We start from the raw sequence: 26510 nt of genomic DNA, 5'->3' as shown, positions 1-26510 counted from the left end.
ATCACAGAGCTACCAGGCTGGTCCAATGAATGGTTAAGGGGGAAAAGGAGTTGGACTTTAACAATAGGTGGGTCTTATTCCAGTTGTACAGGCCATTAGTGAGACCACCACCTGGAATAATTTGCAATGTTTTGGCCCAATAAGACATAGTAGAATTAGGCCATTCATCCCATTAAGTCTGCTCTGCCATTCAATAATTGATTTACTTTCCTTCAAAACCCTATTCTTCTGCTTTTTCTCTGGAACCTCTGTCACCTGAACCTTTAAATAGGTTTCAATGAGATCCCCCCCACCTTCATTCTTCTAAACTCCAGTGATTACAGGCCCAGAGCCATCAAACGCCCCTCATATATTAACTCTTACCCGAAAAGGATACAGAATAAGGGTGGCAGTTTAAAGGAGATTCACCAGAAGCAATTCCTGGGAAGAGGTGGAGGGTGGACAGATTAATCTGTGCTCCGTGAAGTTTAGAAAAGTCTTATTCAAACATAAACATCGTGGTGGTTGTCAGGGTAGATGTTCAGATGTTCTCCCTAGTGGAAGAGTCATCAACAAGGAAACATAACTAAAGGATGTGGGGCTGGTCGGCGACATGTGTAAAAATGTCTTCTCTCAGAGGGTGGTGCAGCTTTGGCATTCTCGTCCCCTGGGAGTGGTGGTGACCAGGCTACCACATTAATTTAAGGTGGCCATAGATACAATTCAAAAGACTGTAAGACATAGGAGCAGAATTAGGCCATTTGGCCCATCAAACCCATTCTGCCCTTCAATCATAGTTGGTTTATTATCCCTCTCAACCCCATAACCCTTTATACCCCAACCAAAAACCTAATAAACCTCTGGGTGGTGATACGTCTGTACCAAAGGAGGTGTAAGACACTCATTCTTCCTGCCAGCCTGCAGACCACCCTTGGGCAAGGTGTAGCATCTGCTAAGTCCCCCGATCAGGGTCACATGAAGCCATGGGAGCAGGGGGTTGGTGGTTGAATGAGCAGCTGATTATGTGACCACTGATGCCAGGCAGACAACCTCTGAAGAGTATTGATAATGACTGGGATCACCCGTCTTGTAAAGACACTGACCAGAAGAAGGCAATGGCAACCAATTTCTGTAGAAAAATTTGCCAAAAGCAATCATGGTCATGGAGACCATTATCGCCCATGTCATATAATGATGATGAATAAACCTCAGCTTTAAATATACCTGATGACTTGGCCTCCAGGTTGAGGAACCGAGGGCCGTGAGAACTACCAGAGTTGAGGGCAGTATCAATGAGCCACGACCACACTGAATGTTGAGGGTCCGAGTGCCTCCTCCTATCTCCTTGCGGTATTGACTAGACAATGATGAGTAATATGGCATCAGGCTAAGCAAAAACAAAAATAAGATAATCTTCCAGCCGTGTTCCTTAAGAACCTGCAGTCAAAAAAATATATAACTACCGTACATATATTGCTTACTCATGGAAAAAGGGATCCAAGTAAAATCATATATACAAATTTAAAATGCAATTTATGGTTTAATAAACGTTAATGCTGCCTTTTAATTACACATAAGTTACACAAGGCATCAACAGCATTTTCTGTGCTTAAAACAATGCAGCTTTGCTGCTGTAACAAATACTTTGTAGAATTCTGTATATTGCACATTTGCAAAAATGCATATTCTGTTTTTTTTAAATTCCATATACATATATTCATATAACCATTCATGGCACAGTATTTAAACACCATACAGCATCCCATGGATGTTATGAGAGTCTTAAAAAAAAATCTGTTTCAAATTCTGGCAGGAGAGGGGACATTTAGAATAATTTGTTTTGTAACTGATAAACCTAGCCATTGACAATAATTAAGACTTTTAGTGGCATACATGCCAACTCACAATACACTTCACATTTTAGATTGAAATATATATATAAAAATTGACACAAGTTCTTCACTATTAACCAAGTTGCAGCATAATGCCAAGGCACTACTTCAGATTCAATGAAGCCACAATCCTTTCAGTGACACTTGATGCCAACCCTCCCCAATCCCATCAACACAGGTCTTTGTCACTGGCTCAATTGGCAATGGAACTTCGCTGAGACGACGTCCGCTAGATCACCTCAAAATGTTCTCCACACAAAGAGCATCACTGAATCCCTTTGAGATGTGCAGCGGGAAAACTCAAGCCAATGACCTGGAATGATTAGTTTGAGACTGGGCCGACTATTAGGGGATTTTGTGATTGTTCTTGGGAATACCCAAACACAATGGCACTGGGTGTGCCAATCCCAGTCACATTCACAAGTACTGTGGGTGGTTCTCCTAACCTTCAATCCCAAAGGGGACTTTATTTCGTCACATTACATACTCAAGATACTGGGATGGCTAATATAAATTCCCCTGGGACCAAGTTTACAGTTCCACAGAAGTTTATTGCCATAGTTCAAGAGAAGTGGTTTAACAGTATTTCTACCATTTGTGTCACTAGGATCGTTTTTTGAAAATAAATGATATTACATCAAAAAGTCCAGGTTTTTCACACAGTTTAGTACAGTATTTTTTTGAACAGTTATTTTAAACCTGGTGGAGCTATATTCTGAGGGGGAGAAAGCTCTGGCAACAGAAGAAGCTTCATCAGTCACATAGGTATCTACAGTATGTATAGTTTCTGGCAATTAATTTGTAGGTGGAACCTCGAATGATCTGAAGCCTTTTGAAATTTCACATGGTGTAAGTGAATATACAGCAGTCTGAAAGAATTGTAGCTGGTCAGTATCTGCAGTTCATTTGAGCAGTTATGCTTTAACAACACATACAAACATTTATCCTGACATCATTTCAACAGCTTTTGCAAACTTTGTTATGGTTCTTGCTGTATCTCAGGATCATTCCCTGGTGGTACTAGCTAATGTATAGTACTCAGAGAAAAGCAAATACTCACAGTAACCCACCCATACCTTCAGTGTGAAGAGATCCGGAGAAGGTAGCTGGAAACATGCATCCTTTCAAAGTATTAAGAAAGAGAAACTAAACACATTTAGCTAATGGAGCGTGGGGGGGGGGGGGTGAGAAGAGAAATACCCAAAAGTGCTCAAACAATTAAAAACCTTGAAACTTCATTCTGTGAAATATCAGACCAAGAGAGCCCCCACAAGGGTTTCTTTCCACACTGCAACGCTCTAACTGCTGTGATTATGAGACCCTCCGAAGTGTCATTAGAGAAAAGACCACAAAGCATTTGTACCCAAAGACCCTTCAAGCAAAACAAGCAACAGGAAGGCGAACTAAAGTCATCATCTCTGGTTGTCCGAGTACTAAGAGGATACTTCTTTAGAAACTAAAAGATGCTGATATGCAGGAGAAGCAGTGTCTCATAAGGGGCCTGAAGTATCTGAAGAGTAAACATTTGAAAACTGTGCACTTGGTTGGGTTCTGAAAGTAAATGCTGCTGGTGTGTGGGGTTGGGCATTCTCCAGTGAGAAGATCCAGTTAAGTTCACAAACAATTCCAACAGGTGAAAGGAGCAGCCCACAGGTTAGGCTGTGGCTGCACTGTTAGGAAAATGGAAGAATTTTAAAAAGAGACCATTATGATGAAGGAAAAGACAAGATGCAAGAGGTGGTGCTGGGTGAGTGCAGCATTTGATAAATGGGTGTACATGACAGCTTCTCCACTAGATGGCCCAGTGAGTCCACTTATGTTTAGGGTACAATTATTCTCCACCCACAGAATGAATAGCTACATCCGACAGGAAAGAAGTTCAGGAACAGACCTACAACACGTTGGCCAACTTGGCCTGTCTCACAGTGCAACAACACTGGAAAAGATGATGTGATGACGAGCTGGGTGCAGTTCCATAGCAGGACGTTTACACTGTGCAGCTCCGGGCCCTGTACAATCCACCTCCTGCAATTTACACCCCAACCTTTCATCTTACTGAACAAAGAAAATTTACAGGAAAAGGAAACCGTGCTCAAGGACAAAGGCACCTGCTCACTCTGAAGCGAGTCACTAACCGTAATATAAACTTCACATTAAAACCACCAACTTTACAATGATTTTTGAGTGCACATAATAATCACCTTATTAGAAAAGACCCACCCACATACCCCCTCCCTCACTACCTGCAGCCCACACTTACATTTGCTGCCAATCAATTATCTAACAACTAGAAGCTCCACTTCTTACGATGCAGTGATCGTTATCACAAGCATAGCAGGCACTGTTTACTTTCAGGTTGGGAAGCAATGATTCAAGTTAACAAAATTATAGCATTGAACTGTGTCCATAAATTGAAAAGTATAACTTGCACAATTCTGTTCCAGCCTTTGGAACTGCTTTGTGGTATCTACTGATGAAAATATCCCAGTGCCTGGTCTGAACTGGGTTAGCTGATTGCACTAGGCAGTGTAGAGAGCTCTCAGACCTCTCTCATGGGGTGGGAGAGAATGGATATGAAACTCATTACAGTCTGACTGGTCAGTAGAATGGGCCAGGTAGCCACTTAATGCCCGACAAGCATGCACAATAGCCAAACACCTGGGCAGACTGTCTGAGTAAGTGACCCACATACGAGAGAGTAGCTTCAGAGGTGTGAAAAGCTTAAACAAACTACCGTAGCAAACAGTTTTCCTTCCAGAAATTTGACAGTAAAAACCATTCGACAAATAGCCGAGGAATAAATTAAAAACTTGTTAACTGTAATAACAAACTGAAAGATAAGACATGCTGGTTGGGAATATTAAGATGCAGGACCCAAACAGAGCACAATGGAAAACAGAATCTCGAGGGGGAAGACATCTTAATGTCCATTATACCTAATTCCAGAGAAACTGACCCTAGTTTTTGTTGCTCTGAATTCACAATTTGGGTAGAAATTAAATACAAAATCAGAAGACAATTCGGTATTTGCAGACTTAAATCTTTTAAAGAATAATGCTGAAAGGCAGCATTCACTTTCATGATGGATCTCAGAATCAAGACCAATAATATAAATTCTCTCCTCCACACAGGCACTCCCATTATTTTCTGATTTTACATCAGAGTCCAGCATCTATAGTATTTTTTTTGTTTTGGAAATGTATCGCTAACAGGACAAGTTTGTGTTCATGATTGCTTCCCAGTATCTTCCCCCAGCATCACAGGCACATATGGGATGTAACTTAGCTTCCAAGTGCTTGGTCACAACCTGTTCCAGAAAGTCATTAGTTGTCACAACTTCCCCCGTAAGGTATAACCAGCAGATTATCATCCTGATTGACAAACCAAGGTGTTCTCCTTTGCAGTAAGGTTTGTAAACCTCACATTTTAGCCATCAGTATGCAGAGCTAATGTTGTAACAAAGAAATGCTCAGTATCCTGCCCGCTGGCTTTGTCTGCCTGGAAAAATACACTTCCATGGTTATGTAACCCCCACTACTATCACATAATGTTTCTGGGCAAGTTAGGGACATTGAAAACCATCAATACTGAGGTCTGGTTTCCAAAGTATTCGGGTGAAAAGAAAAATGCCTTGGGTTTAGAGCAGAACTGCAGTACAACTCGCTCTGCCACAGACGCCATTAGGAAACAAAATCTTCAAGCTGCAGATAAATGGTGCACGGTGTCCACAGGGTCTACAGACGGCTAATTGCTGCAAGGCTGTAACTTCACACAGAAGACAGAGACACAGCACTACAGTGATACAAAAGTACGGAACCGCCTGACCTCTTCAAAGAGGAGGGCAAAGAGATTTGAACAAAATCAATTCATATTTTCTCAGCTAATGTCACTGGAAAGACTACTGTATATCCGAAACAATGAGGCTTGAAATTTAGTTCAATTCTGACCCATTCAAGCTCAGATTGGAAAAATTATCCCCAGTTCAAATTGAAATTATTAACATTCACATTAATTTCTCAGTTTTAATACTGCAATGATATCTTTAAAAAAAATCTGCATACAGGCACTCAAAATCTTTTACATTCTGTACAGTGATTGTTATTAGAATTGCAACTTAGGAATGTTTATGGAAGGAAGAATAACATTTTTAAGATTGCGAGAAATATTCGTGGAGTGCAAGGAGAAAGGGCCAGTGGTGATCTCCAAATGGTCACAGTGAAAGGACAAGAGATAGCAACGCACGTGTCCAACTGACCAGCACACACAGACACATGGGTATAGGAAGTACTACTTCCATTTACAAAACCATAAATATATCTTCCAGGCAAATGCAGATCCAATGAAGAAATGTCACACTAATTAGGTGTGAAAGTTAAGTAACAGGATTTAGGACAGAGGGGTCGGCACGTTGATTTGATTTAATGTACACTGGTCAGTGTTGTCTAACTGAACCATCTGGGCGATTCGCCTGGTCTAGCTTTTCTCTCTCCTGCCTCTGCCATCATTCCCCCCAACAACAGTAATTTTGATTTGCCAAGGAATGATTATTGGCATTGAAAATATTCCCCTTTGACCCAGACCTCAGGTCAGCTCCACAGTAACAGTGCTGGCATCTGCTCTCCCACAGGCTGGTCCATTGGGACAGTGACGCTTTCACTACTTTGATAGTCTGCTGATGACGCGGATCAGCGCTGCGTTCTCATCCTTAAGTCTCTGATTGTCGGCTCTTAAATCTGTTAAAATCTATGAGTAGAGGGGAGGAAGGAAAAGGAGTTAAGTATCATACAAGTTGGCACTCAGTACTTCTTCAAACGTAATGGATGGAGATAAAACGCAGAACATTACAGCACAGCACAGGCCCTTTGGCCCACGATGTAGTGCCGACCTTTTAATCCACTCAAAGATCAATCCAGCCCTTCCCTTCCACATAGCCCTCCATTTTGACATATTTTACTATATGTTTCCATGTACATGTGATAAGTATATTTGAATCTTGAATCTTGCTATATACATAAATGGCCACTATGGTTCCTACTGTACAACCATGGTTACATTTCCAGAAGACTGGAATGCAAGGAGCTCAGAGATGGCCTAGAAGGAGCAAACAAACCACTTACAGAAATGTTTGAAACAATAGTGCATGCAGAAAGAACTGCCAATACACATGAAGGAGATGATTTGCAAATAGGCAGAAAATCTATTTTTAGTCACCGCTTCTTTCACTGGCCACGTGAAATTTGACTGGGTGTTTGTGGTGTAAGGTTAGAGCGGCTTGGACCAGCAGATCTGACGATGGCTTCAGAGTCAGAGACGCAGAGCAGGGAAACAGGCCCTTCGGACCATCTCACCCATGCAAACTGTGTTGCCCCGTGAGCTAATCCCATCTACCCACACTTGGCCATCTCCCTCCAAACCTCTCTTATACACGTACTTAGCTAGATGACTTTTAAATGTTGTGAATGTGCCACCTCAGCTACTATACTGGGCAACACCTCCAAAATGCTGCAGGAACTCAACAGGTCAGGCAGCATCTGTGGAAAAGAGTACAGTCAACGTTTCAGGCTGAGACCCTTCAGCAGGACTGGAGAAAAACAATCAAGGTGGGGGGAGGGGAGGAACACAAGGTGATAGGTGAAACTGGGAGGGGAAGGGGTGAAGTAAAGAGCTGGGAAGTTGATTGGTGAAAGAGATACAGGGCTGGAGAATGGGAAATCTAATAGGAGAGGACAGAGGCCATGGAAGAAAGAAAAGGGGGGAGGAGCACCAGAGGGAGGCGATGAGCAGGCAAGGAGATAAGGTGTACTTTTTTCCACAGATGCTGCCTGGCCTGCTGAGTTCCTCCAGCATGTTGTGTGTGTTCATTGGATTTCTAGCATCTGCAGATTTTCTCTTCTTCACTATACCTAGCAGCTAAATACGCACCACCCTTTGTATGAAAAATCTGCCCCCAAAGTCCTTTTAATTCTCTTGTCACTGACCTTAAACCTCTGCCCTCCTGTTTTTAGCAACCCCCTCGCAGGGAAAAAGGCTATGTGCTCTAACCCTGCCTATGCCCCTCATGATCCTATATACCTCCTCGATCTCCTACATTCCAGGGAGTAAATTCCTAGTCTCCTTGTAACACAGCACCCCTCTCCCCATCCCGGTGTGGAGCAGCATGGCAGTGGAGTGGTTAGTGGAAAGCAATTACAGCACCAGCTATCAGGTTTAAATTTCGCCGCTGTCTGCAAGGAGTTTGTACGTTTTCCCTGTGGGTTTCCTCTGGGTTCTCCGGTGTCCTCCCACATTCCAAAGACTATAGTGCGGGAGTCTGGGACCAGAGGGCACAGCCTCAGAATAGAAGGATGTATCCAAAGGTAGCAGTGTTTTTAGGTTGAAAGGTCACATGGGTACAACTGGGCACGTGGTCTCACTGGGCCGGAAGTGTCTGTTACAATGCTGTATCTCTAAATAATAAATCTTTCCTACAATTTTTCTATTTTAGTCACATTTTCCCTCTAAAGTGGTGACCAAAACTGGACACAGTGCCCCTAGTGCAACCTTACCAATTACCTGCTGCCTCAATTGAAGAGGCAAAAGGGTGACAACTTACCAACTGACTTCAAATTTACTTTCTAAAATACTGCATTCATGTGATACAGAAGTCACTGGCAAGGTTGGAATTTATTCTTCACTCCGCAATACCTTCAGCACCGAGGGACTTTGTTAACAGAGTATTACTGAGAACTTTCTGTAACGTACACCCACAACAACCATGATGGCGATGATGTTGTCTTCAAATTTCTCAATTACCTGTAGCCTCTCTTCCAGTTCAGCTGTCTTTCTTTCAAATGCCCTTCGTTCCTGGTTTATAAAGAGACAGGTACTCATCAATATTATCCTCACTGGCAAACCATATATAAAAAAAAAATGACAGTTGTAATGTAAATTATCATCCGAATCCCGACTCTTTATAGAATAAGATCACACAGAGGTTGGTCATTTGAAGTACTAGGCAGGTATTCGCTCTTCTGAAGAGCATCATTGCATTTCTTTCTGCCATATTTCATTCAACACCCAAAATCTTCCAAAAATGCAACCAAGTACAAGGAACTATACAGCATCAACCAGGCCCCTCAGCCTATCTTGCCCATACTAACCAAACGAATCCAACCAAATCTCATTTACTAGCATTCAGCCAATGATCTGAAGGAGAACATCGATGGAAGTTTTACCAATGAAGGAGAAATAGTAATCACTGTTCACATGCCCACCATACACAACGATCACCATCCAAAGTAACAACTAAAATGCACTGATAAGCACGAGATTCTGGAAATCCAGAGCAATATGGAGAGGAATGAAAGGTTTCAGGCCGAGATCCTTCATCAGGACTGGAAACAAAAGAAGAATAAATAGTTGGGTGGGGGTGGGGGGGGGAGGGTAAGGAGTACAAGCGGGCAGGTGATAGGTGAGACCAAGTGAGGGGGAAAGTGGGTGGACGGGGAAAGTGGGTGGACAGGGAAGGAGGATCAAGTGAGAAGTTGGGAGGTGATGTGGAAGAGCTAAAAGGTTGTAGAAGAAGGAATCTGATAGGAGAGGACAGAGGACCATCAGAGAAAGGGAAGGAGGAGGGGAATCAGAGGGAGGAGATGGGCATTGAGTCTATATGCTCACTTTGGAGATATTTTATTTGAAGGAGCGAACACTTTCTGGAATTGCATTATAGGCAACTTGATGTTAGTGTCCACGCTTTCAAGGACAGTTTAGTTCTAATTTTGTTGAAAAGACAAACTGCCACCCCAAAACCAGGAAAAGTTGAGATTGTGAACTTACGAATCTCTCCAGCTCTAATTGTGCAGGCTGATCTCCACGATGCTCCTGTCTCTGAAAGTGGGTAAAACGTAAGCACCAGTTAAAAATAACAAAGTGTTGTATACAACTCATCACATCTCAAAATGTACAGCGAGTCATTTAATACACCCATTATTACAATGGCAGCACAATCACTGACTGTTTGGCATGAAGTTCCATAAGTAGCAGTGGTAGACCATGTCACAGAGGGGTTTGCTGTGGGATGTTAAGATATCAGTGTTGAGGTAACACTGTTTATCAAAAGGTGCAACAGCACAGTGGACTGGTGTCTCACTGCGGACTGTGGACTAGCGTCTCACTGTATGCATTGTGGACAGTGGACTAGTGTCTCACTGCAGACTGGCATCTCACTGAGGATTAGAGTCTCCCACAGGTACTGAGGACTGTGAACCCAAGCAATGTCTCATGAAGGACAGCAAGTCCTTCAATGCTGTACTCCCAATACTGCACTCAACAACAACTCTCATCCTGTCTTGCAACCTTTTAAGAAGCCAAGTGCCGAGAACATAGAATAGTTTAGGCTTTTCAGCACACAATGTGCTGACCTTTTATCCTACTCAAAGATCAATCCAAACCTTTTCCGTGTAACTCTCTGTTTTTCCTTCATCCATGTGTTTATTTAAGTGCCTGTTAAATACCCCTAACGTATCTGCCTCTACTACCGCCACTGGCAGTATGTTCCATGCACCCACCTCTGTGTAACAAAACCTACTTCTGGCACCCTCCCTTTACTTCCTTCCAATCACATTAAAATTATTCCCCCTCTTATTAGCTATGTCTGCCCAAGTACAAAGTCTCTGGCCGTTTACTTGATCTGTGCCTCTCATCATCTTGTACACCTCTATCAAGTCTAGTGAGATTACGGAATACAGAGATGGTAAACAAAAGTCAACATTATAGTGACAGTAAACGCCTGCTGCAGTATCTGCTCAAGGCAATTCAAGATCCCAGCCACCGACTAGGAATGCAGTGAAGCATGAGGAGGTCAGGCTGATTACTGGGCTAGTTATCGTTACTGCAAAAGGCATGGTAGTAAACTGTGAGAGGATATAAACAGGCTGGCAGAACGGGCAAACACACTGTGAAAGATAATGTGGAGAAATGCGAGGTGGCACACTTTGCTAAAAGGAATGTGGAGAGGAAATGAAAGATATTGTTCCAAAGGGACTGCAGGAGCAGGAGGCTCTGGGAACAAGGGTGCACAAGTTGTTGAAAGTGATAAAATGATAAAGGTGGTTAAACTAAATTGGATATTATTTCACAAGTACTGAGATACTGTGGAAGAACTTAGGAACATGCTATCCATACAGATCATGTCATTATACAAGTACAAGGTAATACAAGGGAAAACAACAACATAACGCAGAGCAGAGTGTTACAGTTAGGGAGAAAGTGCAGTGCAGACAGACAATAAGGAGCAAAGTTGTTAAGTAGATTGCAAGGACAACGGTCAATCTTACTGTACTAGGGGACTGTTCAATAGTCTTATAACAGTGGGACTGAAGCTGTTCGTGAGCCTGGTGGTGCATGCTTTTGGGCTGCTGTATCCACTACCAATGGGAAGGGGGAGAACGGAGGATGTCCGGGGTGGGTGGAGTCGTTGATTACACTGACCGCTTTGTCTGGGCAGCGAGAAGTAGTGGGTCCATGGAGGGCTGGTTGGTTTCTGTGATGTGCTGAGTTGTCTCCACAACTTTGTTAATAAGACACATATTAATTGGACACATGCATTTTGAGCTTTACCAATGGTTCAAAGTTCAGAGAATGTATACGGTATATGGCCTGAAATTCTTACTCTTTGCAGATATCCACGAAACAGAAGAACACCTCAAGGAACCAAAATACTGACGGAGTTTAAAAGGGAAGTCAGACAAAACCTCAGGAAATACACCAGCCTAGTGTCAGCTGGAGCATTGAATTCAATTCTGGTTGCCTATAACAAGGAGGATGTGAAGGCATTAAAGTCTAGAAAGGATTTAAGTCAACAGTTCCAGGGATGACAGATGACAGTTGCAAGGACTGATCAGAGGGGCTCTGTTTTCTTTACAGTGGCTGAGGGGGAGAACCAATAGAAATACACAAAATGACGTGGCGTTTGGATAGAGCACATCATGGGAAGCTCTTCATGTCAGTGGAGAAGTTGAGAATTAGAGGTCACAGGGAGTTTTCACCCAGAGAGTGGTGGATGTATGGAATGCTATGCCCCAGAAGGCTGTGGAGGCCAAGTCTCTGGATGCTTTCAAGAAAGAGATGGATAGAGCTCTTAAAGATAGCGGAATCAAAGGTTATGGGGATAAGGCAGGAACTGGATACTGATTGTGGATGATCAGCCATGATCACAGTGAATGGCGGTGCTGGCTCGAAGGGCTGAATGGCCTACTCCTGCACCTATTGTCTATTGTGTAAAGGGGAAGGGAATTAATAAGCCACGTGTGGTTGGAACCCAGAAAGTGGCGCCTGCAGATGTGCTGTGCAGCCTTTAACAGGAAACCGTTGCAAGCCTGAAAGGAAGGAGCCAGGGATGGAATGAGAGAGTTGCTCTTGTAAAAAGTTTGCAAAGGCTTGAATGGCCCCCTCTTGTGCAAAAACCTGAGGCAGATCGAAAGTGAACACTCATCACCTATGAAGTGTTTTATTCTGTTGGCCATTAAAGTTGTTATAATGTGTTAAGGTTTATGATCAAAGAACAGAAAACAGGCAGTTAATAACGTGTGCACCAGATTCAGGGACAATGACAGTAACAGCTGCAAGGCTTGCAAACAAATCAACGTTCAACCCAGTTAAGAGCAGACTTAGTTTCTTACCTTCATTACCCTCTCCAACTCATGATTAGCCTGTGAGAGGTAATGCTGTGCATCTCGTAACTGCTCCTTGAGTTTCACATTCTCTGCCAAGACCATCTCATACATCTGAATGGAACAAAAGACCTTGTGGGCATGCAAAGAACTCACACAGCACATTATCTCCACATTACTTCAAAGGAATATCTCAAAGCCCCTCACAAAATACACCAACTTTCAATGTGCTAATGCAAAAGTAAATGCAATAGCCACTGTAACTCAGAAACTCCTAAACATCGACCACTTTTTTCTGAAACCGACCATTTTGAAATGAAGAAGCACTCCTGTAAATCTCCTGCACTGGGCTTTGTGTCTGTGAGCTCTACGATGCTTTGCTCCGCTGTGTGATGAACTGAGGCCGAGGCTGTAGGCCTGCTCCAGGCTTCGTGTCTATAGACTTACTTTCCTTCTGAATACTGTTGCTTGCTTTTATTGTTTGCAGGACTTGTGTATTCGTTTCCCTCTCTGTGCATTGCGTGCTATTGTTTTTTTTTAAGTGGGCTCTTTTGGGCTTCTTGTTTTGTAGCTGCCTCTAAGGATACATACTTTGATAATAAATGTACTTTGAATCTTGAAACACAGTCAAACGACCTAACTTCCATTAATTTTTCTCCCTTCCCATTCTCTTTTTCCATTCCCTATTTTGGTTGCCCTCTCACCTGCTCCTCACCTCTCTCAGGTTCCCTTCCTCCTTTCCTTTCTTCTATGGTCCACTGTCATCTCCTATCAGATTTGTCCTTTACCTTTTCCACCTGTCACTCCCAGCTTCTCACTTCGTTCACCCTCACCTGGTCTCACCCATCAGCTTGTACTCCTTCCCCACCCTCTGGCTTCTGTCCCCTACCTTTCCAGCCCAGATGAAGGGTCTCGGCCCAAAAAGTCAATTGTTTATTCCTCTCCATAGTTGCTGCCTGATCTGCTGAGTTTCTCCAGCATGTCATGAGATCATTAACATCTACCTAATGATGTGCTAAAAGAGAGATCAATCTCTCTCATAACTGCAATGGTGGACCAGCTAAGGATGTACACTTGCATCTTGAATAGTGGGCTTGAACCTTTGATCTTCTGACCCACTGGGCAGAGACTTTCAACAGAGTTAAACCAACCCTTTAACCATAATCACTTTTACATAACTATATGTTATAATTATGTGGTTTTGTCAGTTTTAGTCTTGGTTTATCCTGTGTTTTCTTGTGATATTATTCTGGAGGAATGTTGTATCATTTTTTTAATGCATGCATTTCTAAATGACAATAAACGAGGACTAAGTGTCCTCATAATCTAATCTAATTATTCTTGGGTTGATTGCATTGTTTTTAAAGTAAGTGGTTAGCTTAGTTTGAATCCCATTGGACACAGTCACCATGGTTTGAACTGGGTTTCAGCAGTCTGCAGTGAAGCCACTTGGTCCCATGATTAGAGCTTGTATAGATGTCCATCTGTGCCCAAATGAGAAACTCTGCTTCCCCGATGTCAACACGATTTATTTTACAGTGATCTTGCTCTTCTTCGTATCACCATTTGTTGAACCTTCTTGGCCGTGCATTTCTTGTGACCAACACTGAGGCAGTTCTAAAGTAAACACCAGTCTCCAGTGTTTATGATCAAATTCTGTGAACTTCATTCTATGTGAACGTTGTGCAGGACTGCAACCAGCATCAATGTCTTACAGTGCTTCAACTATCTTCTCTTAATTGTATTTAAAAATTGAAATTCTTTATGTATAATTTTTTATAAAGTCTATTGTAATCTTTTATTTTCCTGTAAATGTCTGCAAGAAAGTAGTTTATGGTAACATATATTGTACATACTTTGATTAAAGTTACCTGTTCAGATTGTGATTGCGCTAATCATCTTTGGCAACTGTACAATCAATGTTCACCCAGACTGAAATGCTCAATATAACACATTCACACACAGACAGTAACAATGATCTAAACCCTTCGCCCATTATTACCTTCCTGAAGTCACCATTACTGTCTGTCACTACGCCTGCACTGCGATGAGTGGAAGTTCCAATTCTGTCCCGAGTCCAATCACTTATTTGGTCGGCCGGACTTGAACTAGATCTGTCACCAACCAAGAGGAGATTACTTTAGTTTTCATCGGTCGCCACCAGAAATAAGCTCTAACCTACTATTTATAGCAGGATCAAACATATATCTAAGACTTAGAACATCAGAAAAAAACAGATAAACACAGAATTGAACCAAAATTCAAGTCCCGTTGTTCTAGGCTAGAACTTCAGCCATGAATGGGAATGGGAAAGGATCTGCAAGTTGATTTCAATGCAACTCAGCTGTTGTAGAATGTTCTCTCTGTCACAGAAAAGCTGCTGAAGTTGATTTTGGAGCAGTTACCATTCCATGACAGAATGGAAACGCAATATGACTGCCCAGCTAGCTTAGACCACACTTTGTAATTTTTTGTCAGATTACTGTTAGGTTGTTTTCCAAATGAAGTACAATTTTGAAGGCATCAGGTGCTTTCAAACACATATCTAAATGGTTGTAAATCATGCATGAACAGTGACTTATTCTTGGTAGTTTGGTTAGTTATAGGAGGTCATTATAGATGTCCTCACATAGCTATATGTTAGATTTCCAGCAAAAAGACAATGAGAAGTTAGACCTTTGTTGGATTTTCCCTTGTCAGATGCTGAATAAAGATTCGCTTTATGTGTCACATGTACATGAAACATACAGTGGAATGTGTCATTTGAGGAAGCATGCTTACAAATTACCAACCCTAATCCATAAGTCTTTGGAATGTGGGAGGAAAGCCATGTGGTCAAGGGGAGAATATATACAAATTCCTTACAACAGCAGCAGGAACTGAACCCTGATTTTACAGCTGGCACTGTAAAGCATCACACTATCTGCTATGTTATTGCGCTACCCAGATTTTCTCAACTGTGGCAAAACCTGCATAATCATAGGAACAATAGGTTACTTAGCCCTTCAAACTTAGTCCTCACTCAAGTGTACCTGTATCTCACCGTCCTATCCTTCAATCCACATGACCACCAGAAATTCAGAGTCTAGGAAGCCCTAGTCGTCCTGGTATTCACAACAATTTGAAGACAGTAGAACATACAAGAGGACAGCATAGGAACAGGCCATTCGGCCAACAATGTTGCACCGAACCAGCAAAAAACCAAATCAAAAACATCCAAACATTAATCTCTCCTACCTACACCATGTGCATATCCCACCATCTTCCTTACATCTATGTGCCCATCCAAAAGTCTTTTTAAAGTCTCTATAAAGTATTTGCCTCTACCACCATATCAGGCAGCACATTCCGGGCATCCATTACTTTCTGAGCAACACATTTATTTAAAATATTTCTCATTTCTGTCTCATAATTTGGCCAGACAATGTTAGAATGGCAATGTAAGATATAGCCCATTTCAGAGTCTTGTAGGTAAGAAATGAGGGCTTGCAGGTAAAGACATTTGACATTGTGGTACCTGGCTTCTCTTTTTGTTTTAAGGTTTAATCATGAAGCACAGGACCCCGCTGGATGAGTTTCTGCAGATACCTTATGAACAGGAACCGTTCAATCAAAGCCATGTTATTATTGTGTAACACACACAAAATGCTGGAGGAACTCAGCAGGTCAGGCAGCATCTATGGAGAGAAATAAAAAGTCGACGTTTCGGGCTGAGACTCTTCATCAGGATTCGGAAGGAAGATGGAAGAACCCAGGATAAGAAGGTGGGTGGGTGGGGAAGGAATAAAAGTTGGCAGGTGATGTGAGACCAGGTGAGGGGGAAGGTGAAGGGTGAGGGATGAAGTAAGAAGCTGGGAGGTGATAGGTAAAAACGGAAAGCACTGAAGAAGGAGGAATCTGATAGGAGAGGAAAGTGGACCATGGGAAGCAGAAGGGGCATTAGAGTGAGGCAATGGGCAGGTGGGGGGGGGGAAGAATGGGGAATGGTAAAAAAGAGAAGGGGGAGGGGGGAGAAATTGCCAGAAGTTAGAGAAATCAATGTTTATGCCTTCAGGTTAGAGGCTAGCCAGATGAGGTGTTGCTCCTCCAACCTGAGAGTAGCCTCAACCTGGCAGTACCTTGCGTGTGTTGCTCAAGATTTACAGCATCTGCAGAATCTCCATGTGCTTATGTCATTATTGCAAATTGGATCGAACAAATTAAAGAAACAGAAAAGAGTGGAGATAATGGAATGATAACGCATATGGACAACCTGTGGTTCTTCAGAACCACTTGCTCCCTTTCATCGCTGCCTTGAAAGATTCCCCTCTTGGCATGTATCCAATTCTCTGTCAGAAACTCTAACTCATATCTCTCCAAGGTGCAGTAACATGAGACTCTCGTCAATTGTATAATCATGGAGCACTACAGCACAGTAACAGGCCATTTAGTCTGTGACAACCTGTTTTTCTTCCTAGCCCATCGATCTGCACCTGGATATTAGCCCTCCGTATCCCTCCCATTCACATACCTATCCAAACTTGTCTTAAAAACAATACAATTGAACCGGCATCCACCACTTCAGCTGGCAGCTCATCCCACTCTTGCACCACCCTCTGAGTGAAGATGTTCAAGCAGTGCCCATTTCAGCGATTCTTTTTTGCCCCTTCCATCACATGTAAAGGACATCACTTGTAGAGGATAGTATCCAGAAATACTCGCCATGCTCCAGTTGGGCTCATATGCATGACTCACAATGTAAATTCCCTGGGATGAATTCTGACCAACATGTGCGAAGAATTCAGCTCTATAAATTCAAGCTTTATTTTATCCCAATCTCCAGCATTATTTAGATTTTCTTAATCCTAGTACAGCACGGGACTGTATAGGTAGCATCGTGATTAGTGTGATGCTGTTACAGCTCGGGTCATCGGAGTTCGGAGTTCAGTTGGGCTAGGGTTAAATAGATGGGTTTCTGGGCGGTGTGGCTCGTTGGATGGAAGGGACTATTCGGCACCGTATCTCTAAAAGAAATGGAATACAGTGTCGGGAAATGTATGGTTATGCACTTTGGGAGAAGGAATAAAAGCATATTTTCTAAATGGGGAGAAAATTCAAAAATCCAGGGACTTGGGAGTCCTCGTAGTTAATTTGCAGGTTGAGTCGGTGGTGAGGAAGGCAGATGCAATGTTAGCATTCATTTTGAGAGTACTAGAATATAAAAGCAAGGATGAAATGCTACAGCTTCATAAGGTACTGGTGAGGCCTCACTTGGGGAGTACTGTGAACGGTACCTCTCCAATGTGCTGACATTGGAGAGGGCTCAGAGGAGGTTTACAAGAATGATTCCACGAATGAAAGGCTTATCGTATGAGGAGCTATTTATGATAGCCTTTACTTGCTGGAATTTAGAAGAATACTGGGGGGGGGGGGGAAGAGATCTCATTGAAACCCATTGAATGTTAAAAGGCCTGGATAGAATAAATGTGGAGAGGATGTTTTCTATAGTGGACGAGTCTAGGGCAAGAGAGCACAGCCCCAGAATAAAGGGATGTCCATTTAGAATGGAGATGAGGAGGGATTTCTTTAGCCAGAGGGTGGCAAATCTGTAGAATTTATTGCCACAGGTGGCTGTGGAGGCCAGGTCATTGGGTGTACTTAGGGCAAAGGTTCATAGGTTTTTGATTGGTGATAGTGTGAAAGGTTACAGGGAGAAGGCATGAGAATGGGATTGAGGGAGAAATGGATCAACCATAATGAAATCAATCAAATGGCCTAATTCTGCTCCTATGTGTTATGGTCTTATGGTCAAAATAAATAAAGAGCATAAAGCTGTTTAAACCACACCTTTACCACTGCCATGAAATCTGAACGAACTGTACACTTAGATCAGTGAGGAAAACATACAGGATCTGATCTGTACAGGTTCAACCTTTGCAACAAGCTGGGGAAATTACTATCAAAGAATAGTTAGGGCAACTAGAGAGAGTTCCAAAGAGGAGGCACAATGGAGGACAGGACAAACAGTTGTTTGTTGCTACAGGACCAGGGGGTAAACAGACATGACTGAAGCTGGAAATCAGGGGAACTGATCACCTTTAAGCATTTAATTGGAACAGATTGTTTAATTTGTTGTGCAGCACAGATAAAATCTATTAGGCTGTGCGAATCATTTAAATTTGTTCTGTCAATGAGTTAAATAGTCTTGCCTGTCTGCTGAAGTATCCACACTGTTCATCTGCTCTGTGCTGTCTTCCTGAAACACAGCAACACAGAAAACATCGTATTAAATAGACAAACCCAACAGTCTGCTCTCTTGTGTTTCTACACAATGAGTGACGATAATATTGTGCTCTCTTAGCACAGGGAAACCCTTCTTTGCTCATTTTAAATAATATATTGTTTAATAGAGCAAAGGCCTTACAAGCAACACTCTCAGAAAGCAGTAGACATGTATAACAACAGGAAATTAACTTTCAATAGTCTGGGGATTGGGTTAAAACCAAACCTTCTCAGTTCTAACTTCAGCCCCAACCATACAAGGCAGCCCTCCCATCTACTCTATGAGAACAAGTCAGGGCAAGTGGTGTCATTGCCGAGGAACAAAATATTCACGCAGATATCATGGCTTCCAATGATTTGGACATGTTGGATCATGAAATTTCAGGAATCTGGCCCAGGAGGTTCCTGATCACTTTTGTTCTTTTTTTTTCTGCGAGAAGAGGAATTTGGGGGTCGATGTGCCTGATACATTTTGTGTGTTTTCTGTGTGGGAGAAGGGATTTGGGGGTTGATATGCCTGTTCCGTTTCTGTTTATTGTTTTTTTAATGGGGAGGAGGGATTTGGGGGTTGATGATCGGCAGCTTTTTTTTTCTTTCTTGGTTTCATGGCTACCCAGAGAATTGAAGAATTTCAGAGTTGTGTACATTGAATAAAATGAAACTGTGAACCTTTGAAAGTAGCTCTGCCTTGAACTGACACCAAAGTTTTGTGAAAAATCTAGTGACATTCATGCACTGAGAATGACAGAAACAAACACTCCTTAAACTAAAGGCATGGACAGGAACCATCACAACAGAAACTTGCTCTAGTAACCAGACAGGTTTTGTGGGCAGAATTAAATGACAATCTTTTTTTTGGTGGTGAAGTGATTCTTTAAATTAAAGCCAACAGGTGACACAATAGGTGACCAAGACTAATCTTGCAATTGAGAGATTCTGCAGATGGTGGAAACCCAGAGTAACACATACAAAATCCTGGAAGAACTCAGCAAGTCAGGCAGCATCTATGGAGGGGAATAAATAGACATATTTTCGAGTTGAGCGAAGAAGTCAGAATAAAATGGGTGGAGGGGAAGGAGTACAAGCTAGAAGGTGATAGGTGAAGCCAGGTGAGGGGAGAATGAAGTGAGAAGGTGGGAAGTGAGAGCATTTGTTCCTTCCCATAGATGCTGCCCGACCCACTGAGGTCCTCTAGCATTTTGTATGTGTTACTCTTGCAATTAGATAAAAGGTAGAAGCAAGAGACAGTAAGATATCTGTAGGACGGGCCATTTCCTTGCATTTCAATACCACAACTTACCACTGTCTCTGCAACTAGACAAGTCGTCACGGGCCAACATAAAATAGATCTATGTTTGCAGGAACTGGAGACGATTGCAATCACCAAAGAACTGCTGCTGAGCAAGGTGCTAAAACAAAGGACACTGGTGCAAATAAGAGCTGATGTTCTAGGAGGTGGGTATAAGATTGCCTAGCTGGTAGGGAGGTTTTTTATATATATACACACATACATTTACAGGTACTTCCCCTCCCCCCCCCTTAAAGCAGGAGACTGAAGGGTGATCTTATATATTTGCATAATATCATGAGGGGCATAGATTTTATACAAGATTAGCTTGATTTGTCACATATACATTGAAACATACAGTAAAATGTGTCATTTGCATCAACAATCAACACAGTCCAAGGATGTGCCGGGAGCAGTCTGCAAATGTCGCCACACTTTTGCCACCAACACAGCATGACAACAACTTCCTAATCCCAACCCGCAAATCTTTGGAATGCGGGAGGAAACCCATGCAGTCACAGGGTGAATGTACAAATGCCTTACAGACAGCGGCGGGAATTGAACCCCAATCACTAGTTGGCACAACTAGCCACTATGCTAATGTCCTGTGTGTACTTCCAGGGTTGGGGAATCTAGAACGAGGGGAAAGATTTGATAGAAACTTGAACAGAAACCCTTTTTAAAACAATACACAGAGGGTGGTATGGAATGATCTGCCTGAGGAAGTGGTTGATGCACATATAATTAACATTTAAAAGACAGTTGGGCAGGTAAGGTCCAAGGATATTTGCCATGGGCAGCCAAATAGGACAAGCTAAGATGGGCATCTTAGTTGCATGGAGCAGAGGGCTGAAAGGCTAGTGTCTGTGCTGTGTGACTAAGATTCTACAAAAGGGTCTTTCCCTAGTTGGCCTATATCTTTACCAGTTTATAGAATTGATGGGATGATAGCACTTCAGCTGTGCATGATTGCTGTTACTGTTGACACCGAGTCAAAAAGCAATCTGGGAAGATGCAAGCAGGAGGTAGATGAGTTGGTGGACAGATAACTGGCAAGAGGAGACCAATGTGGGCAATGCAAAACTTTTCATTGTGGTACAATACAAAAAAAACACAAACAAATGCTAGACTGTGTTGTGCTAGCAAATGATTTGCTACAGACCAGCATCCAAGTGCAGAACATAATTAGGAAAGATAACAGGGTGTCACTGGTTATTGCTAGAGGAAATGAACAGACTAGTAGGGCATTAATGCTTTGGTTACAGAATCACTCAGTGAGATCACACCTGGAGTACCACCGCTGGTCTCTTTTGTCAAGGAAGAATGGTAATGCATTGGAGATACTTCAGAGAAGGTTTTCTTACATAATACCCTAGTTTGTATAGACTACGCTTGTTTCCTGCTGGAACCTAGATGAGTGAGGAGACTTGTGGAAGAGTGGGCATGCGTTTAAGGTGAGAAGGGATAAGTTCATCAGAAACGTGCAAGATTTTCTTTTAAAATGCAGAGAGTGGTGGGTGCCTGCAGTGCAATGCCTGGGTTGGTGGTGAAGGCAGATCTGATAGAGGTGTTCATAGTTAAGCACATGAATGTGAGGAAAAAGGAAGGATATGGACATCATGTTTGGTTAGGCATTTGATTACTAATTTAATTGGCTCGATGGAACACTGTGGGCCAAAAGGCCTGTTCCCATGCTGTACTCCGCTATCTTTTAATCTGAAATTAAGTGTGACCGCTTAAAAAGAGTCGCCCATTTAAAACCGGAGAAAGTCAGAGTCAGAAGCAGAAGCAGGGCCTTCAGCCCATCCAGTCTGTGCCAAACTGCTTTGAGTCTTTGGATCTTTCTTCCTGAAAGGGTAGTGGAAATGGACTGAATACTTCTAAGGCACAGATGTGAAATACTTAATAGGCAGGGGGAAGAAAGGTTATCATGGGCAAACACTAATGCAGATCAGTCACTATCAATGGAGGAGCAGGACTGAGGGTTGATTGGTCTCCTCTTGTTCCCAATCATGCATGTTGACATGTGGATTTCCTGCCGTGCAAGGTACACGGGAACACCATGGGTATCAAATTGAAATAACATGGAGCTGATGTGCAACCATTGTTACTAAGGAGGCAAATGCATTAAACAATTGATACACTCCTGTTTAACGGCTGCCTTTGCTATTAAATCCCATTAGGCAACACAGACAGCCAGCATATTAACATGGAAGATGTGCTGAAACTTCCCCGTGTACATGTGATCTAACTGCTGACTTGTATGGATCAAACAGCCACAGACTGCCAGGGTCCATCAAGTGCAAGGACATTAATCCAACCAAGCTTTCAGCTTCGAAGTGGGGAGAGAACAGTGAAGTTAGGATTTACCATCAGAGAACAGGTTAAATGAATATACAACATACAGGCAAGATAAACAAGTGCTGAACTTCTACATTTTTAAAGGATCAAGGATCAATTTTATTTGCCATATACATCTATGTGTTTTAGGGATTTGCTGTCATGTGTTGGTCAGGGTGCGATATGAAATAAATAATATTCAAAAATTATTAAGAATAAACAATTATACAAAAAAAGAAAGTTGGAGGTTAAAGGATGGATGTGGGATAAAATCAGCATGTATATACAAAGTAAACAAAATTATAAAAAGTTGGTTTAAAGTATGCAGTGACGGGGAGTAATAGAAAGAAGCGCGGGGGCAACTAGAATGGTTGAACAGATTAATTGCTTAGAAACAGTTTCTATAAACCTACTAGCCCTGGGAACAACAACCTCTTCTGGTTTCTTCCACTGCACAGAGGGTTATAATTTATGTACCCACAACAATTCAGAATCAAGAATTACAGGTAAGTAGAAAGCAAATATTTTGGAAGTAGCTTCCAACCACTGTACACAGCAAACTTGGTCTCCCAAGCCAGTGTTGCCCAGCTAAGCATGCTCCGTAATTCAGCGCGCTCTCTGATTAGCCCTTTAGAGTTACTCCTCCCTGGTACTCACCTCTTCTGTGGAATCTGTTTTGCCAGTGAACCGGCGTTCTTTCCTGGCTTTCCGCCGATCTCGCACAGATATCCGATTCCGACTGTTATTGTCGCCATCCCCTCCTTCCCTTTTGCTGCTTTCCGACTCCTCGCCTGGAAGAGAAAGAAACTGTCTACGTGGTGTAACCCCTCTCAAAATAAATAAAAGCTTCAAGAGAAACTAGTTATTTGCAGAATTGTTATAGTGTTGCTCCTAAATGGTATATGAGGAACCAAAGAAATCAGTGAAAATAAATATCAGTCATAAAGCCATTTTGGAAACAGGCCATTTGGTCCACCAGATCCAGGGAGACCTCTGGGTTGATTGGTCTCCTCTTATATTGATCAGCACTCGGTCAATAGCCTTCTATGCCAAGGCGATTGAAATGCTCGCCTTGGCCCTACTTAAAACACTGTCAGCGCCTCATCACTCCCTCATGCAGCGCACTCCAGGTATGGGCCACTCTCAGGATGAAAATAGTTCCTTCTAAATTTCTTACTCCTTAGCTTAATTTTATGCCCTCCAGTCTCATCTTCCTCCAATGTGGGGAGAAGTTCTGTGCCGTTTACCTGATCTATAGTCCTCAATTTTACATGTCTTATGTTCCTGACTACCTCCTTGGCTCCATTTTGGGAAATGAACCCAGCCTCTCCTCTCTCTCCTCATAAATGGAATCTGCTTCCCAAACAATATCCCAGCAAATCTCCTCCACACCCTCTCTGGTGTTGTTATATGCTTCCTATTGCTTGGTGACCAGAACTACACACAGTTGAAATATGTGCAAAATTTGAATGCTGGAGCATAACCTCCTTCCCTATTTAAAAGAGAGAAATAACTTCTATCTACTTGCAGTAAGTCGACATCTACACAATGGGAAACAATGAGAAGAATTTACAAAAGTTATTGCCTTGTTAAGTGTTTTGCTACTGTACAAATGTCATCTGCTGCGAGTAGATACACCCGTAAGCTATCTTTGCCAGACCTCCTTTAGATTAAGATCTTCATTGTTATATGCTGTATTGTATGACATAAGTGATCATGGTCCCACACCATGATTGTCCATGGCAGAATTTTCTACAGAAGTGGCTTGCCATTGCCTCCTTCTGGGCAGTGTCTTTACAAGATGGGTGACTTCAGTCATTATCAATACTCTTCAGAGATTGCCTGGTGTCAGAAGTCACATAACCAGGACTTGTGATATTCACCAGCTGCTCACATGACCAACCACCATCTGCTCTCATGGTTTCATGTGACTCTGATCGGGGGTGGGGGGTGGAATAAGACAGTGCTATACCTTGCCCAAGGGTGATCTGCAGGCTAGCGGAGGGAAGGAGTGGCAGACACCTCCTTCGGTAGACATATATCCACCTTGCCACCCTGCTTAGGGTTATTATTAGGTTATTATTATTATTATTATTAGGCTTCTCCAAATTCAAGTCCTTGCTGGTCCATCCTTACCCTTTTCCATAACCACTTAAAAATATATGGAATTTTTGTCACTATGTCCAAAAAGTTCCCTCACTGACACTCCCTCTACATGATCTACATTCCCCAACATTCAATAATACTCCTTCCCCCTTTCTTCTATCTACAAGCTGTGCCAAAAAAAGTCTCCTCGGCACCTCAACCCCACCCCCCCCAACTGAGCCTTTCACACTAATATTTTTGAAAATGAAATCCTCCAGTATGATAACTTTGTATTGTACATGTCTGGTATCTGGCTACACACCTGTTCCTCTAACACCTGCTGGCTCATGGGAGTTTCTAATTACACTCTCAGCAACATAACAGCAAATTCTGATCCCTACCCATCTGGTCTCAACTGAGACCCTTCAGGGATATCCTCCCTCAGTAGAAAGAGGATTAGCTTTATTTGTCACATGTACATCGAAGCATACAGTGAAATGTGTCATTCCTATCACTGACCAACAGTCTGAGGATGCTCTGGGGTCAGCCCACGATTGTCACCACACTTCTGACGCCAACACAGCATGTTCACAACTTACGAACCCTAACCCGTATATCTTTAGAATGTGGGAGGAAACCCACACGGTCACAGGGAGAATGTTCAAACGCCTTACAGATAACAGCAGGGAATGAATCCAGATTGCTGGTGCTGTAAAGCGTTAAGCTAACTGCTACGCTACTGTGTCACCCCTAAATAATGTAGCAATGCAATTTTTGCCTAACAGTGCATTACCTCTTCCGCTTTTACTTTCTCCCACACTCCCGTCTCAAGTGAAATTCTATACACTAAGATAGAGTTGTCAGTCTTGTCCATTCATCAGTTATGTCCCAGTGATGGCAACAACATCACGTACCCGTGTTAAAGCTCCGAGTTATTTACTTTACTAAGTGATACTCCTTGTGTTCAAATAGATGCACTTTAGCTTGAACCCCCTTGACATTCACTAACTTGTCTGCCTACTGGACACACTGACTTTTGCACCTCTCCATCAGAATGACTACCCCAAGTTAGGACTGCACGCCTTCCACTCAAGGGATATATTGGGGTGCATTTTAATACTGCGCTCAGTATCACCATTACTCTGCCAAATATCTAACTTCTTGGTTGAGTAGGGATTTTTGGTTTGGAGCAGAGAATAAGAGATAACTTGATAGATGTGTACACGATGCCAGGAGGCAGAGATTGAGTGGGCAGCCAGGGTCTATTTCCCAGGATGTAAGTGGCTAATACGAGAGGATATATTTTTAAAGTGAGTGGAGAAAAGTATGGGGGAGGGGTGGAAATGTCAGAGGTAGGTTTTAAAAAAAATTTTTTTTACACAGTGAGTGGTGCGAGAGGATACACAACCAAAGGTGGTGGCAGAGGCTGGATATTTAGCAGACTTCGAAAAGCAAGTGGATGAAAGAAAAATGGATGGCTACTCAGGAGAGAAGGGGCAGATTGACCTTGGAGTAGGTTAAAAGGTCGGCACAACTTTGTGGGCCGAAGGGCCTGTATTGTACTGTAATGTTCTGTGTTCTTTACTCATAGCACAGATGGGTTGTCTGTCACACAGTGGAAACTTTCTCCACGACAGCAATTCATTGGGAGTTACATTACATTACAAACTAAATTCCCCAGTGACATCTTTGCAACCTGATTACAACGGTGGTCACTCTAAAAACACATGGAAAACTAAAGCCTCTGTGGTTTGTTCCTGTGTGTGGTTCATACAAGCTGGGAAGAGAACATTTCCTGTTGTAAAACAAACATTAGCCTGATTTCATTTTACCTTTATCAGAGCCCTGAGAAGCTGCAGGAACAGAATATCTGGAATACGCAGAAGTGAGTGAGGAGCCAGAGTTAACAGTGTCTGTGGCCAGGGGTCTCAGTCGACTAGCCACATCCTGTAGGGGTAGCACAGAAAACACTGGTTTGGTTTGAGAGCAGAACAAAAATAAATGCCATTCTTTAGA

The 26510-nt window shown here is 42.5% G+C and overlaps 1 protein-coding gene across 2 annotated transcripts in view; it reads right to left on the bottom strand.

The window, feature by feature from the left end:
• Positions 1–654: 654 nt before the first annotated feature.
• The window catches only part of LOC134353938 (protein phosphatase 1 regulatory subunit 12C-like), a 77332-nt gene continuing 51476 nt past the window's right edge, over positions 655–26510 (bottom strand). For both annotated transcript variants that reach the window (XM_063062511.1, XM_063062512.1), the window contains 8 exons: positions 26327–26441; positions 23067–23200; positions 18709–18755; positions 14523–14634; positions 12530–12634; positions 9687–9737; positions 8664–8714; positions 655–6614 (listed from right to left, as the gene is read on the bottom strand). In XM_063062511.1, the coding sequence (XP_062918581.1) occupies positions 6528–6614; positions 8664–8714; positions 9687–9737; positions 12530–12634; positions 14523–14634; positions 18709–18755; positions 23067–23200; positions 26327–26441 (702 nt within the window). In that variant the 3' untranslated portion in view covers positions 655–6527. The remainder of the gene's footprint in view (positions 6615–8663; positions 8715–9686; positions 9738–12529; positions 12635–14522; positions 14635–18708; positions 18756–23066; positions 23201–26326; positions 26442–26510) is intronic.

This window comes from Mobula hypostoma, chromosome 11 (assembly GCF_963921235.1).
Source record: "Mobula hypostoma chromosome 11, sMobHyp1.1, whole genome shotgun sequence".
In the NCBI taxonomy this organism is placed as follows: Eukaryota; Metazoa; Chordata; class Chondrichthyes; order Myliobatiformes; family Myliobatidae; genus Mobula; species Mobula hypostoma.
The sequence above is the reverse complement of the archived record's forward strand: the minus strand, read 5'-3'. Positions and strand labels throughout refer to the sequence as shown.